Consider the following 17,546-nt stretch of genomic DNA (forward strand, 5'->3'; position numbering starts at 1 on the left):
GAGCTTGGGATTCCCATCAGTTACCACTAAACGTGTGCTACTGTTGGGTGGGCCTGAAACATAAATGGGTGGGCCCTGGGCCACCCAAGCCCACCTGTGGCTATGCCACTGGTTAGCGCTAAATGCTTGCTGAGATGCACCTTAGTGAAAGACCCCCTAAATTTTTTTGTCATTAAACACCCAGGGCGAAATTCTATAAATGGTACCTTAAAAATCGACGCTTACTTTGACTTTTAAAGCTTTACATTTATTGACTCCTCAATACTTAGCGAATGTCATTCTGCCCTATACACCTATATGAACACTTCAATCATTAAATGATAACAGGTTAATAATTCCATCAGCAAAAAAGGCTAGATGGGAATCTACTAGACTTTCAGCATTTTTCTATGTAGCTCCTGCTCTTTGGAATTGCCTTCCAAAAATTATCAGATTAGAAGAGTCGTATGTTAAGTTTCATAAACTTCTAAAAACATACCTATTCCAAAATACGTTTGAAAGTAATCTGGGATGAAAAAAAGGGGAAAAGGGGCAGAATGTATATGCAGAAAAAAACATATGTTTGTTCATATAAATTTGTTATGAATGGATTGTTTTATTGTTCTTTTTATTCTCAGAATGGATGCTTTTGGTTTGCCGTGCTTTCCTGTCAAAGAAATGGAGTTCCTGTATTCCTGTAGGTTATTTTAAAGTTTTGTGTATTTTAAAGAAATGTAAACCGTTCTGGTTTGTGTATGCAATTAAGAAACGGTATAGAAAATAAATAAACGATATAAACTACGCCTAAAGTTAGACGTAGCATATAGAATATGTGTAGCGGTCGTGCACCCGTTTAGGACACCTAAAACCAGGCCTAAATATTTGTGCCTAATTTAGGCGCAGATCATGTGTATTCTATAATAGTGTGCATAGTTTTTTTTTGAAACGCCCATGACCTGCCCAAGGCCACATTCCCTTTTTGGCTGCACACACTAGAATTTTTACGCACATTATAGAATACGCCTAGAAAGTTATACATGTAAATTCTAATTAAAGCCAATTAGTAATACTAATTGGTTGTTAAGTACCAATTGTCGGCACTGATTGGCTTGCTAATCAGTAAACTCCAGACTAACTCCAGACTCCGTTCCTTTTATCTTGCTGCACCATATGCCTGGAATTGACTTCCTGAGCCGGTATGTCAAGCTCCATCTCTGGCCGTCTTCAAATCTAAGCTAAAAGCCCACCTTTTTGATGCTGCTTTTAACTCCTAACCTATTCATTTGTTCAGAACCCTTATTTTATCATCCTCACCTTAATATTCCCTTATCTCTTGTTTGTCCTGTTTGTCTGTCCTAATTAGATTGTAAGCTCTGTCGAGCAGGGACTTTCTCTTCATGTTCAAGTGTACAGCGTTGCGTACGTCTAGTAGCGCTATAGAAATGATAAGTAGTAGTAGTAGTAAAGTTGTGCATGCAATATGGCCATGCGGCCAAATTAGTGTGCACAACTTAAGGCGCCATTTATAGAATTTGAGAGTCTCTTAAGATATTTCTGCAAATCCTTGCAATCCTCTGCCATTTTAATGATTTTGAATAATTTAGTGTCATCTGCAAATTTGATCATCTCCCAACTCCAAAGCATTTTTAAATATGTTAAAGAGCACCGGTGCCAGCACAGACCCTTTAGGGGTGTACAGCCAGAAAATTTTAATTTCATGTCACGTCCCATGATTGTTTCTGAGAATGTTTTATTGTATTTGATTTTGTATTTTGCTTTCCATTCTGTCATGTGTGCATGATGGCGTATGAAAAAAAAATACAGTTTCTTGTTTTGTTTTATTTTCATTTATCAACAGTATGAAATGCCATGCTGGCATTTTCAGTGTTGTTTCAAATGAATACACATTCCTGCCCCCCCTTGAGTCCTGACTGCTTATCAGTAAGGTGAAGGATGAAAATGAGACACAAACTCCTCCTTTCTGGGGGTATATATTTCTCCATTACTTCACACCTAGGATACATCCTCTTTTGGACATGTCACACATTACTATTAATGCTCCCAACATTGATTCAAAAGAGAACTACCAACCTACCATAAATTAATTCATCCTTTGAGAGGCACAGGCTGGCATGTATCATCCAGAAACCTTTATAGTTAATAGTAGACAGCACTAGTGGGAGAAGGGACCCCCCCCCCCCCCCCCCCCACACACACACACAACAAATAATGAATGAATAACTTTTTTTATTCTTCCCTCCCCCATCACACTGCCTATTAGCAGCAACTATCTCAGCCGCCAAGCTCCATCATATTTCAAGTTGTTAATCTGATGCTGCCAGCCTGTTGGTACAGTTTCCTCTTTTTCTGTGCCAGCTAACAGGAAGGCAGCTTTATGCTCTCTTTTCCTGCTGACCTACCTGGACAGACGCAAGACGCAAGACGCAAGAAGCCTGTACCATCTTTTGGCCTGTGCCTGCTTCATGAATTTCCTTCTTCCAGCCATTTCAGGCAGGCACAAATGCAATGCTATGGGTCTCTTAATATGCAGGGCCTGCAGCAGCTGCTTCTTTTACCCATAGGAAAAAAAATGACTCTGAGCAGGTTGCCAAATCCCTTGACTTGTCTCTAGGGGGAAAGGAGTGGGGCATGAATAGGATTTCCGAACCCTTAACCTGTACCCTGAGAAAGTTAGAATGGGGGATGGAGGGGCTCTAAAGCCATAAAGTTGCCTTGTTGAGCATCATGGAGTGAAAAGGGAGGATCAGGCAACAGACCCCTTTGTACTTCTATCAGGGAAATAAGGAGGGCAAAGTTGGAGTTGTACTTGGAACATTTATATCTATAGATATATATCTTTGTCCTGGATCTAAAGTTATATTTACCAGTACTTCAGATCCAGAACAAAACATGTAGACTACTACTAGAAGTACACAGCACTGATATCAGTAGGAGCCCGATAGTAGAAAAATAGAGGAGTCAAAGGTTTGGTGTACGAACTCTACAGCCCTGAATAGAAAGCTGCAGATGAAAGCCCCCATGAAAACAGGTGCTTTCACTTTTGGCTGGGTAGCATGGGGAATTTCACAATGCAGAGCATACACATTAAACCTTTTGGTTTAGTATGCATGCTAAGAGTGTATTTTGCAAATGCATACAAAAATTTAATTCATTATCCTTTGCATGACATTTTAGCATGCATGCCAAATTTTTAGCACAAGAATGCAAAATAGATTTTTTAACACAAGCTTTAGTACATAGGCCTCAAAATAGGAATATACTTTTAAAGGGTAAAGGGTCATGGGTTTGATAAAATAGTCTTATATCTTCTATCCTTTCTATATCAAAAGTATATCCAACAACATAAGTAGAAGTAACCAGCAAATATATATTAGAGGTTATCAGTAATAGCACAACCTTACAAGCTTCCATTAGCTTACCCTAATAATGACCTCAATTTAATATAAACAATTTGCATAAAAAGAAATTTGGACTTCAAGGTGAATGATGATACGTACACAGCTTATTGGGTTCAGAATACAAATCTGAGAATATCGTAAATGTGATGTAATGTGATGTGTTTTCATAGGTTATTCTTAGAGAAGGTACAGCAATATGTCTGTCTGCATTCTGGCATGCTTCAGAAACTCTGCAGCTTCAGCATTCAACAGACCTGTATAGACCTGTGAGGAGAAGCATAAATAGATCACATTGTTAATACCAGAAAGGAAAGAACATTTCCCAAACATACACCACTACAATAGCCCTTATGTCTGCAGGTGTCACCTATATGTGGATACAGTAGGTATTTGGTGGGCTCACACTTTCCACCACAAGTATAACAGTTAGCGTGGGATATGGGCCTAGGTCTTCTCTACAGTGCACTGCACCAACCACTAGGCTACTCCAGGGACCTGCTTGCTGCTCTAATAGGACTGGCCATAACATCTGAAGCTGTCATAAAGGCTGGTATGTACTGTTTCACATCTTTGGGTGGTGGGAGGGGGTTAGTGACCACTGGGGGAGTAAGGAAGTCATACCTTAATCCCTACAGTGGTCATCTGGTCATTTAGGGCATCTTTTTCCGGCTTAGTCATGATTGAAACAGGTTTAGACCAAAACATGTAACTTTTAGCCCTGGACATTATGTCAGAAAAACATCCAAATTTTGGGACCGCCCAAATCCCATCCCTAACACGCCTCTGAAATGCCTCCTTGTGATTTGGATGCACTGCAGATGAACTGCATAGAAAATCATCTTAAAAATGGGTTTTGAAAATAGCGATTTGGACATTTTGTAAAAAAAAAGTCCATCTGCTGCTTTGTGCTGCTTTTCAGATGTTTTTCTGTTTTGAAAATGAGCCCCTTAATATGAGCAAGTCCAAGTGATGTGTGTGGGACAGAGGAACCCAAATTATAGCTAAGTGATGGGTTCCACATTAGGAGTCACCACCCAGGAAAAGGATATAGGTGTCATTGTTGATAATAAGTTGAAACCCTCTACTCAGTGTTCAGCAATAACTAAGAAAGCAAATAGAATGTTAGAAATTATTAGGAAAGGAATGAAAACAAAAATGAGGATGTTATAATGCCTTTGTATCGCTCCATGGTGCAACTGCACCTCAAATACTGTGTGTAATTCTGGTCACCGCATCTAAAAAAAGATACAGTGGAATTTGAAAAGGTACAGAGAAAGGCAACGAAAATGATAAAGGGGATAGGATGACTTTCCTATGAGGAAAGGCTAAAGCGGCTATGGCTCTTAAGCTTGGAGAAAATACAGCTGAGGGGAGATATGATAGATGTCTATACAATACTGAGTGGAGTGGAACAGGTAGACATCAATCGATTGTTTACTCTTTCCAATAATACTAGGACTAGGAGGTACACAATGAAGCTATAAAGTAGTAAATTTAAAACAAATCAAAGAAAATATTTCTTCACTCAATGTGCAATTAAACTCGTTGCCAGAGACTGTGGTGCAAGCAGTTTAGCTTAGCAGGAGTAAAAAAAAGTTTGATAATTTTGTAAAAGAGAAGTCCAAAAGCAATTATAAAGATGGACTAGGGAAAATCCACAGCTTATGTCTAAAATAAACAGCATAAAATCTGTTTTACTGTTTTGAGATCTTGCCAGGTACTTGTGACCTGGTTTGGCCACTGTTTGAAACAGGATACTGGGCTTGATGGACTTTTGTTCTGTCCATGTATGGTCTGTCCATATGTGTAGCAGATGAGACTGTGTATGGGACGAGAATGAGGGGGGGCAGCTGGAGACAACAGAGGGTAAGTGGGCATGTGGAAGGAGAGATGAGCTAGGAGAGATGAAGGTAGGGGAAGTGTGGAGGTGGGGATACAGAAGGTAGGGGGATGTGTGGAAGAAAAGATAGTGTATGGGGCATATGGTGTGTTGTGAGGTGAAGAAGAACTGAGGAAAGTAACAATGTGAATGCAGAAGGTGGGGTGTGCTGAGAGAATGTTGAAGGGGGGATGAGTTGGAAGGGGGAGTGATCTGAAGGAGGGCAGTGTTTGTATTTATATGTGTGTGGGGGGAGATGAACTGTGGGAAGAAGTGAAAGCGCACATAATCAAAACAACATTAGAACATACCCCATACTAGAAAGCATCAAAATCAGCCCAGTGGATTCTGACTCGACCATCAGCATTGGAGAAGAGAGAAGGAAGGTTAAAGTTACTGGGAATAGAGAAGATTTCAGAAGGTTTAATGCAGAATTCCAAAGAGAGGCCAGAACGGATAAAGAGAACTACTGGTATGAACAGTGCCAGAAGATGGAGGAAATGCATAGGAAAGGTCACATGTGAGAACTCTACACCCATGTGAAGAGGGCACGGTCAACATTCATGGCCTGCAAGGCAACATTTTGTGGGAGCAATGGTCAGGAACTGTATAACCACCCAGAAATATGTGATCAGAAAGAATATACAGAGAAGTTATATGAATGTGGACAACAGAACCATCTGATAGACAAGGATGAGACACTGGAACTGGAACCAGATATTCTGGAGGAAGTCATGTGGACAATGAAGCAATTAGCCAACTGAAAAGCCCCAGGCATTAACATTATGCCAATATATATGGAACACATGTTAGTGGCCAAAAGAATGGAACATATCAGTTTTCATCCCAATTCCAAAGAAGGGGGATATAAAGTACTGCACAAATTACCACACCATAGCTCTGATACCACATGCAAGCAAAATTTTAATGAAGATCATTCAACAGCGCTTGAGTATAACCATCCACAGGGAGTTGTCAGATGTGAAAGCTGGCTTCAGGAAAGGCAAAGGCACTCATAATCATATTGCCAACCTTCAATGGATTATGGAAAAAGCTAGGGAGTACCAGAAAGATCTCTACATGTGTTTTATCGATTATTTGAAGGCATTTGATGTGCTTGAGCATAACAAGCTCTGGACCTGCCTGAAGGAGATGGGCACACCACTACACCTAATTGAACTCATAAGATCACTCTATCAAGATCAAGAATCTACAATCTGAATGCCATATGGAGACTCAGATTAAATCAAGATTGGAAACGGCACATAAGGATACATCCAGTCACCAGCAGCTTTCAACATGTATGCTGAAACTGTCATGCGACGAGCAGACCTGGATGAGTCCAAGATTGGCATGAAATAACTAGCTGAAACATCAACAACCTCCGATATGCTGATGATACCTGCTGGCTGAAAATAAGAAGGATCTTGAACATCTGATCAGGAAAGTCAAAGAAGAAAGTGAGAAGGTTGGACTGCATCTGAACATCAAAAAGACAAAGATCATGACATCAGCAAAAAATATGAATGTTGACATCAAGATCAACAATGAAGAAATTGAAGTCAAGGATTTCATCTTTCTTGGCTCCAAAATTAATCATGATGGTGAGTGCATCCCTGATACCAAGAGACAGCTAACACTTGGAAGAAGTGTGATGGTCAGCATGAACAATTGTTACGTTCCTCACCTGGTTCCAGGCCTTTGCGGCCGATTCGCCGGTGAGGTGCAGTCCGGCAGAGATAGCCGGCTATTTTGGATATGGTTTCTCCAGGATGGGTCTGTTTCTGTTTCCTATTTCTGGCAGCTGTCATCTTGGTTGAACTCATAAGATCACTCTATCAAGATCAAGAATCTACAATCTGAATGCCATATGGAGACTCAGATTAAATCAAGATTGGAAACGGCACATAAGGATACAAGCTCTTTTGAGCAGGGACAGTCCTTCCCCATGTTAAACTTGTACAGCGCTGCGTAACCCTGGCAGCGCTATAGAAATGCTAAGTAGTAGTAGTTGGTTGGATCAAGGACAGCAGCCATCTTGGCTAGCTCAGGAGGGGGCAGCCATCTTGTATACGAGAACAGGAAGGAAGCCCATATTTGGACATTGTGCTACTCTGCTGATGAGGGCAGCCATCTTGGATCAGCTGCACATGCTTGAGCCTAATTCCTTCCCTACTTAAGGCACTGTCTCCAGCCCTTCGTTGCTTCGGCTTCTGCTGCATAAAGGTCGTGGTCCACATCTGTGTTCCTTGTCGGTTATCCTGTTTCCAGTATTTTTGGTGTTCCAGACCTTGGCTTGTTTCCTGACCATGCGTTGTGTTGCTGCCTGCCTCTGACCCTGGACTGTGTTTTGACTATTCTCAGCTCTACTGTTTTCCTGGCTCTTGGACTGTGTCTGTTGGCTACCTGTCTGGTCGGTGGTCCTGCAACCCCGTCGGTTCTGGAAGTCCTGCCAGCCGCTTGAACCCAGGGGCTCAACTCCTGGGGAATAGTGGCTAAGTGCAGGTGTAGCTAGGAGTTATCTGGCTGCCTGACCGAGTGCGGTGCACACCATCTTCACCGTGCTCAGTCGGGGCACAAGGGCTCACATCCCCAGTTATAACAACAACAACTGAAAGAGCAAGGACATCAGCCTGGCAACCAAATGTAGATTGGTCAGTCAACCATCTTCCCAATAGCAACATATGGCTGCAAATCTTGGGCACTGAGAAAGACAGACAGGCAAAAATTGATGCATTTGAATTATGGTGCTGGAGACAACTGTTACGCATCCCATGAACAGCCAAAATAACAAACCAAGCAGTTCTGGAACGTATCAAACAAAAAATCTCACTGGAGACCAAAGTAACAAAACAAAAGCTCTCCTATTTTGGTCACATCATGAAAAGCAAGTCCCTCGAAAAAGACATCATAGTAACATACATAGTAGATGACTGCAGAAAAAGACCTGCACGGTCCATCCAGTCTGGCCAAGAAGATAAATTCATATGTGCTACTTTTTTATTTGTACTGTCCTCTTCAGGGCACAGACCGTATAAGTCTGCCCAGCACTATCCTCGCCTCCCAACTACCAGTCCCGCCTCCCACCACCAGCTCTGGCACAGTCCGTATAAGTCTGCCCAGCACTCTCCCCGCCGCCCAACCACCAGCCCCGGCACAGACCATATAAGTCTGCCCATCATGCTTGGAATGGTTAGTGGCAAAAGAGGCTACCCAAGAATTCGCTGGATAGATACCATCAAGGAAGATACTGGAATGAACATAGCAGAATTGAAAGAAGCTGTGAGAGATCAGAAGGCATTGCGAACACTGATCCATAAAGTGACTGAGAACCGTACTTGATTGATCGGATACAGAAGAGGGAGAGGTGATCTACAGCCTTATGCTTTGGGTTTCTGGATTTAATGCATTTTCATGTGGCAATCTGCAGAGCCCAAAAAGACATGCACACCAACTTTATATTCCATCGGTCACATTTCAGTGTCTGCAGCTCAGAGCTGCCCTTGGTCTCAGTAGATTGCTGAAATAAAAATCACTGAAAACCAGAAGCTCTAATCACAGCTCAGGAGAGAGAAACTGAAGCGGCATTCAGAAACTTGTGATCAATAGAAATCAAACAAAATAAAACATGGAAAAGAAAATAAGATACCTTTTTTTATTGGACATAATACATTTCTTGATTAGCTTTCAAAGGTTGCCCTTCTTCGTCAGATCGGAAATAAGCAAATGTGGTAGATGACAGTATATATAAGTGAAACATCCAAGCATTTTATTGCTAATCTCTTCCCTCCTATTCAATATCTCTCTTTTGGGTTTCTACACCCCAAATGCATCACTCATGGACTTAAGAAATGAAAATATGTATAGGAGCCAGTGAGATGGTAGGTAGGGAGAGTTACAGTGCCATGATGTTGGGTCAGACATATTGCTAAGCACAACTCTATCCAGAGTAATATGTATGTACTGAGCACTGTTATTGAAAATTTTAAAAGATTTCTTTATAACAATATATGTTTAATCACATACTAAGAGTTAGTTTCACAGCAAAGAAAAAAAGTAAAAAAATAACAGTTTCTGTAAGCATAAGTATAACAATACAGGAGAAACCAGAAAGAATAGATACCCCAGGAGATAGGTTAGTGTTATAATTAAATTTTAACTGCCAGACCCTCAACCATTCTTCTAACTTTCGGAAATCCTTTCTCATCGTTTCTACTCCCTCCAGGGTATCCACTCTATTGGCTATCTTCGTGTCATCCGCAAAAAGGCAAACCTTTCCTTCCAACCCTTCAGCAATATCTCTCACAAATATATTAAACAAAATGGGCCCCAGTACCGACCCCTGAGGAACCCCACTGCTCACCATCCTTTCCTCCGAGCAGATTCCATTTACCACCACCCTCTGCAACCTGTCGGTCAACCAGTTTTCTATCCAGTTCACCACTTTCGGTCCTAAGTTCAGCCCTTTCAGCTTATTCACGAGTCTTCTGTGGGGGACCGTAACAAAGGCTTTGCTGAAATTCAAGTAGATTACATCTAACGCACGGCCTTCATCCATTTCTTTTGTCACCCAATCAAAGAAGTAAATCAGATTCATTTGGCAGGATTTTCCTTTGGTAAAGCCATGTTGCCTCGGGTCCTGTAACCCGTTGTCTTCTAGAAAGTTAACTATTCTTTCTTTCAGCAGCGACTCCATTGTTTTTCCTACCACCGACGTGAGACTTACCAGTCTGTAGTTTCCCACTTCTTCCCGGTCTCCACTTTTGTGAAGAGGGACCACATCCACTTGTCTCCAATCTCACGGAACCTCTCCCGTCTCTAAAGATCTATTAAATAAATCTTTAAGAGGTCCTGCCAGGACCTCCTTGAGCTCTCTCAGTATCCTTGGATCCCATCCGGCCCCATAGCTTTGTCCACCTTCAGATTCTCCAGCTGTTTATAAACTTTCTTCCGTAAACGGCGCAGTATCCACTCCATTCCCAAATATTCCTTCAGCAGCCAACCGCGGTCCTTCACCAGGATTTTCCTCCGTGAACACCGAAGAGAAGTAATTGTTTAGCATATTCGCTTTATCCTCCTCACTTTCCACTTAACTATTCTCATTATCTTTCAGTCTCGCAATTCCATTCCTATCTTTTCTCCTTTCTCCAATATATCTGAAAAAGATTTTGTCACCTCTCTTTACATCTTTAGCCATTTTTCTTTCACTTGCGCTTTCGCTAGCCGTATTTCCCTCTTCACTTCTTTGAGTTTAATCCGATAATCTTTTCCGTGATCCTCTCATTGCATTCTTTTGTATTTCTTGAACAAAGCTTCTTTTGCTCTTATTTTTTCAGCTGCTTGGTTGGAAAACCATATAGGCTTCCTGTTTCTCTTGGTTTTGTTTACTTTCCTCGCATAAAGATCAGTCGCCATATTTATAGCAGCCTTCAGCTTTGACCACTGATGTTCCACTTCTCCTACGCCTTCCCACTTCAACAGCTCCTTTTTCAGGTATTCCTCCATTTTATCAAAATCAGTACATCTGAAATCCAGTACTTTTAGTTTTGTGCATCCACTACACCTTCGCCCTTATATCAAACCATATGGTGTGATGATCACTATTACATAGGTGGGCACCCACCCGGATATTAGAAACACTTCCTCCATTTGTGAGCACTAGATCTAGCATCGACCCTTCCTTCGTGGGTTCTGTCACCATTTGTGTGAGCAAAGCACTTTGACAGGCATCCACAATCTCCCTACTTCTTTCCAATTCCGCAGACGGGACGTTCCAATCCACATCAGACAAGTTGAAATCTCCCAACAGTAGCGCCTCCCCTTTCATACCAATCTTTTGAATATCCTGTCAGATCCTTGTCTAGCTTCTCTATTTGTGCCGGAGGTCTGTAGATAACCTCTGTGAGGATACAGGTTCCATCTTCTCTGTCCAGGACAATCCATAAATCTTCTTCCTTTCCCCAGGTGCCCCGCATTTCAGCCGCTCTGTTATTGTTTCTCATGTACAGCGCCACTCTACCCCTTTGGCCCTCTCTATCCTTTCTAAAAAGATTATAGCCCAGTATAGTCACAACCCATTCATGGGAATCATTGAACCACGTCTCTGTAATAGCAACAATATCCAAGTTTTTTTCAAACATCAGGACTTGCAAGTCTTGAACCTTTTTACCTAGACTGCGAGCATTTGTACTCATTGCTTTCTATCTGCGTAGAGAGCTTAGGTGGTTTTCTCTATTTAGATGATGACCTTTCCCTCTGCCATCAAGTTTATTCTGGGGGTGACTTTCCGAATTCCCTTGTTTCTTTTTGTCACCCCCACATTCTAGTTTAAATGTCTAGAAACATACTGTCTGAATTTCTCCCCAAGGATCCTTTCTCCTGTCACCGAAAGATGTAGCCCATCATTACAGTACAGCCTGTTATTTTTCCACGTATTACCCCATGCCCCTATGTGACTAAAACCTTCTTCTTCTTTACACCAAGACTCAAGTCACTTATTGAACTCCATTGTTTTGCGTAGTCTTTCTTCTCCCTTCTCCCACATGGGAATTACTTCAGAAAAAGCCACAGTCTGAACCAAAGATTTCAGTCCCTCCCCAAGCTTCTGGAAAGCTCTCTGTGCTGTAAATTTGCTATTGTTGGGCATGTCATTTGTCCCCAGGTGAATTACAACATCAGTATTCAAAGCCTCACTCTCTTCTCGGATCACTTTCAGAATTTGGTCAGTACAAACCAATTCTGAAAAAGCCCAGCGTAGCTCAGAGCTCCCAAGATAAAGTGAAGTTCTGGGGGTTTTTTCTCTAACTACACAGTTGTACACAAATTGCCCCTCCTCCCAAGGTATGAGTCACTAGGTGCTATGTAACCAAAATGATTTAATTAGGTCTTTGGCACTGAAGATTCAAAACCCAATTCTAATAATCACAACTTTAAGACAGATACTAGAACCAGAGTCACCAAATCTTGTGTAACCAATTTAATTGGATTAAGTCACTTGGCACAGGTACAAAACACAGTTCTAGTGAGCACCTTATATGCATATCCATATATGTGTTTTACAAATGGCTTTGTGTTGGGCAGAGCCTTTTGTAAAATCTCACCCATTCCTACTGCAACTTTCTATTCAAAATGGACTTTTCCATCTTTGAAAATGCATCATGGTATACTTACCTATATATTCTGCACAGTTATGTCCTACAAGTGAATAAAATCAGTGAAGACATAAATCACAACTAGGGCTTTTATTTCTTCACTGATTTTATTCACAGCTAGGGCTTACAGGTGAATATTTATATGTAATTCCACTCTTATTATGCAATAAATTTGCCACTGAAAATAATTTTTGTTCTTTATTCACCTTTTTCCAACTTTAAGAAGAGAAACAATAATGCTGAATATGTTTTCTATTTACTTATTTAAATAGCCTCATCTAAATTGTGAAGTCTTCTGGTATAAAATGAAATCCTTGTATAACCATGTTTGCCTTGGTTCTGTAATTTCCAGGTCAGACAGTACCTGCTCAGCAGTGGCGTAGTCTGTGTCTCCAGTGTCCAGAGGTCAAGGTTTGTATTTGTAACACCCCACCTCACATGACCTACGGCGGTTACAGCTATTCACCCCCCTCCCCCCACCCCCCCACCCCCCACCGGCAACAGCCCAATTCAAGATGACAGCAAGAGAGTGCAGTGGTGGAATTGCAGGACCAGTGCTTCTTTAACCTGCTTCTGCTGCCCATGTGCTTCACTGCTCAGTCAGCCATTTTGCTTACATGTTGCTCCATAGATTTCTAGGGTCACTGTGTGGTTGAAAATGTAGTTCAAACTGCAGAAAAGGTGCAGGCAGCAGGATGAGTGGGATAGAGAAGCAACTGTCGTATCATGACACTAACTTCACTATCTTGCAGTCAGCTGGGATTGGACTGCAGGATGCAAGAACAGAACCAGGAAAATGGGGGGGGGGGGGGGGGGGGGGGGAGAGGTGTCAGCCAATGCTTATCAGCGGCAGAAGGCCAAATTTCTAGATATTGGGATAGATTTACTAAAGTGCATTACTGCACACTAACACTGTTAACATGCATTATTAGTAAATAGGCCCCATTGTATAACACAGAACCTGCAATGCATAAGGCTCATTAATGAAACTTTTACTAAATCTAGGCCTTAAAATGAATGAGAACTCGGGCCCAAAAAATCTCAGCCAAAATTTTGATTACTAAAGCATGAATTATAGCCTCACATCCTCAAGATTGATCTTGTAAAAGCACATAAATGGATATTGCATGTCAGCAACATAATTTCTCTTCACTGCCAGGCATGTCTTGAAGTAACAGAAAAATCTGTAAAATGTTAACTCGGAGCGTATAGCAAACCTGCCGTACCAAAACCATACTAACTGCCAGCACTCACATAGCGACAATTCTGCCTATGAAAAACAACACAGTAAAAATTATACTAGGTCCTAATACTTTAGTACACCTCCTATTAGGATACAGAACAAACTGGACTGCTACAAATACCTACAGAGAAACAGTAGCCGAATGCCACACCTCAGTCACTTACGCAAAGCATGGGCAGACCTTCACCGACTACAGAAGATATCGCAAAAACAACTATGGGTAGCTTGGCAACCTCAAACACAACACTCTCACACCCACTGGTCTTAGGCAAAGGGGACGAGAGAGGAGTTTGGGGAGGGTAACTATGTTTTATGGTTTATTTGACTTAATATGCCGCTAATCATGAAAACACAGCAAAGCAGTTTACAAAATCAATCCAAATTTAACACACATGAAAGGAATGCCAATCTAATAAGAGAGTTATAAGAAACATGGCAGAATAGAAGTTAAAAATAAGCAGGTAACTAAATGCCCAGAGTCCGACATTCTCCTGTAACTGTTGCAAGTTTGTTGAAACAAGTAAATTTTTAGCGCCACCCTAAATTTGGGGAAGGACAGCTCAGTATGAAGAGCAAGAGGCATGGCATTCCAAACCAGCGGCGCTGCCATAAAGAAGACACTTAGGTGGATTGATTCTAAGTGAGCCAAACACAGAAGGAATATGCAATCGTCCATCATGGAAAAATTGCAAAGTTCTAGCTGGAGTATGTGGAGGATAAGTAAACTGGGGTACCTCGATTTAATAACGTATAAGTCATAGTAAGAATCTTGACTCTTTCCCCCTCTACCCAGAAGCAATTTTCCTTAAACCCCCCCCTCTCTCTCTCTCCCTCTCCACATCTACCTCCTCTCCAGTTCCCTCCCTCTGACCAGGTCAAGATCAGTTCTCATTCAGTTTGTTTCTCCCAATTCTTCCCTAACTGCCTAGCACTGTTGTATCTGCTTGTCTTGCCCCTGCATAGTCCTGACTCTACTGGAGTCACAGCTAGTGCTGGTAGCATCCTCCTGCCACAGTGTCTTATATCATGAGGTTCCCTACTCTTCAGTTGCCCTTCTGCACCTGTATAGAACTGTTGATCTGCCTATTTTGACCTTTGTCAGCAGCCATGACATATTTTAAGTTGTGGATGCCATTCTGGACAGTTGTCCAAGAGGAGGGAGGCATCAAAGAACAACAGCAGGGCTCTCAGATGGCCCACTTCCTCAGACTGGCTCCCAGCATGCCAACCGCCTCCAAAAACTAGCTCCCACCATGCCAAGGGATTTAATGAAGGAGGAAGCAGAGATTGTTAGAATACCTATTGGCCACCCAGCACAGGCTAATGCCTGCTATGCTCTGGGATTTTGTAAAGGAGGAGGCAGAGAACATCAGCTCAGCCATTGTCTGTCCCCTCTCAGAATGAAGTACATTTGTCTCCTTCCCTCCCTTAATTTTCTTTGGGGCAGGTAGCCTTATCCTAGTAATTTGACCTACCTGAGTCCAACTCACTGTTATTTATGATGGAGATAGAGTTTTTGTTCATGGCTACCCAGACATTTTCTACTTTTTAAATTCTAAACACCTTCCTATTTTGCCCATCCATCACTGCACGCAAGAATCTAAGTGTAAGTACCCCTTGTCCTTACTGATTTTATATGGACCAGGGTATGAGATAGTGTAGTCCAGTGTGGTGCATCCCTTGGTAAAAAGGCTGAAATAGTCTAATCCATTAAGAAAAGGAGTAGAGACTTCAAGAAGAAGAAAGAGTTCTTTCTTGGAAAGGAGTTACCAGCACTTTGGGATAAATAGCCATGGAGTTAACACAGAGCAATAATCACTACTATGCATTCATGGTACTGTCTATAATGTAGAGGCCGTTAGCTACATCTCTGGAGGAGTAGTTAAATGTACCGTGTTGTCTGCCACAGTAGCAATGAATGTGTAGTTACAAACCTCTGTGTTAATTGCAAGGTGCAGTGTCCACCCATTCATGCAAACCATGCCCCATAGTAGGAATTTCCATGTTAGCATTCACAAATTGCGTCATTAAACAGCTAACAATAAACATGACACTATTAAAAGCTATGTTAAACATCTAATGCTGCTTAGTAAATAGGCCCCATTCTGTCCATAGTCTAGCCTGTGATCACATGGTTTGCCATTTCGAAAACAGAGATATCTGTCATATTGTTTTGAGTTTTTTTTAATCAACAATATTAAGGTCAAATAAGAGCATTCATAGATCCTACATATATGAAAAAATGAGCATGGCAATAATCGCTACTAAGATCTTCCAGAGCGCTTTCTCTCCCAACTGTCTGTTTATTAATTTAAATATTCCTTGCTCAATTGTTTTTACACCAAAGCCCAGTTAAATTGCCTCCCTCCAACTATGAGCTTACAACTTAACAAGTGTACTGATGTTAGAGTACTACCCATCACTGAAGCATCCTGAGCCTTCATTTTCAGAAACATAGGAGTCCCTTGTTTACTTCAGTTCCCCTTCACCCTCGTGAATAAAATTCTCCTCTAGTATTCCTTTGCAGAGTGTAGCGATCCAGAAATGCACCTTATGCAACATGCTCCAAGGCACTCCCACCTCACCCACCGTGTCATGGCTGAGGAAGAGAAGCTAGATATGGGCCTGCTCCTTTGACATTCATAACATGCATGAAGGAGGCTTTAACCTGCAAGTTTGAGAAAATGTACATGATACGCCCATCTATGTATTACTCCTCAGGACTCTGTTCATTGCCTATGCAGAACTATTGACTATTTGTTACCCAATAGCAGATATCAGGATCAGGAATAGGACTCAAGATGTACATTTACTGTGCTGTTGTCAGTCCACCTGGCCATCCTCATAGCAAAGATCTTTGGAGAATTAGATTATTTTGAGCTGCTTACCTGAGCTTGAAAGATTTGAAAAAACTGCTGAGCGATGGTTTAATGGCACCTAAAAGTAAAGAAAAAAAATCAATTTCATAGCTCAGTCACCATATGTGAGAAATATATTATGATAAAAATAGATACAAAAGCCAACAAAAAAAGACTTTGTACTTACAAGTTAAGGCTATCACAAGGATGAAAGCCAGCCAACTAATGAACAATCCACCCAAAATACACCTACAAAGACAAGAAAATTAGAAAAAATTACCCCAGCAAGTAAAAAGCCCCTAGACATACATGGCCATGCAGTAAGAGAACTTTTACTGCATGGCCATGCGTTGGGGAGCCCTTACCGCCACCCACTGAGGTGGAGATAAGGGCTACTGCGCTAACCTATCTGTTTCCGCATACAGTTCAAACTCCTCTTATTGACTTACGTGGAGGGGAATAATCGAACGTCACTGGCGAAATAGGTCGCCGGCGATCTATTTTGGTGGCGGCGCAACAGCTGGCCGGAACCGTATTTTCAAAAAAGATGGCCGGCCATCTTTTTTTTCAATAATACGGTGTGGGCCGGCGAAATGCCTTGGATTTCGCCGGGTTTGAGATCGCCAGTTTTCCTTTTCCGTGATAATGGAAAAAACTGCCGGCGATCTCAAACCCGGCGAAATCCAAGGCATTTGGCCATGGGAGGAGCCAGCATTTGTAGTGCAATGGTCCCCCTCACATGCCAGGACACCAACCGGGCACCCTAGGGGGCACTTCAAACATCTTTTATAAACAACCAAATTAGCTTCCAGGTGCATAGCACCCTTCCCTTGTGTGCTGAGTCCCCCAAATCCCCCCCAAAACCCACTGCCCACAAGTGTGCACCATTACCCTAGCCCTAAGGGCTGAACGGGGGCACCTACATGTGGGTACAGTGGGTTTTGGGGGGTTTGGGAGGGCTCAACATTACCCACCACAAGTGGAACAGGTAGGGGAGGATGGGCCTGGCTCTGCCTT

General features: G+C 42.0%; 1 protein-coding gene across 2 annotated transcripts in view; it reads right to left on the reverse strand.

The window, feature by feature from the left end:
* Positions 1-1,444: 1,444 nt before the first annotated feature.
* Positions 1,445-17,546, reverse strand: part of TMEM71 (transmembrane protein 71) — an 86,024-nt gene continuing 69,922 nt past the window's right edge. For both annotated transcript variants that reach the window (XM_030219321.1, XM_030219312.1), the window contains 3 exons: positions 16,717-16,778; positions 16,560-16,608; positions 1,445-3,662 (listed from right to left, as the gene is read on the reverse strand). In XM_030219321.1, the coding sequence (XP_030075181.1) occupies positions 3,644-3,662; positions 16,560-16,608; positions 16,717-16,778 (130 nt within the window). In that variant the 3' untranslated portion in view covers positions 1,445-3,643. The remainder of the gene's footprint in view (positions 3,663-16,559; positions 16,609-16,716; positions 16,779-17,546) is intronic.

This window comes from Microcaecilia unicolor, chromosome 1, assembly GCF_901765095.1.
Source record: "Microcaecilia unicolor chromosome 1, aMicUni1.1, whole genome shotgun sequence".
In the NCBI taxonomy this organism is placed as follows: Eukaryota; Metazoa; Chordata; class Amphibia; order Gymnophiona; family Siphonopidae; genus Microcaecilia; species Microcaecilia unicolor.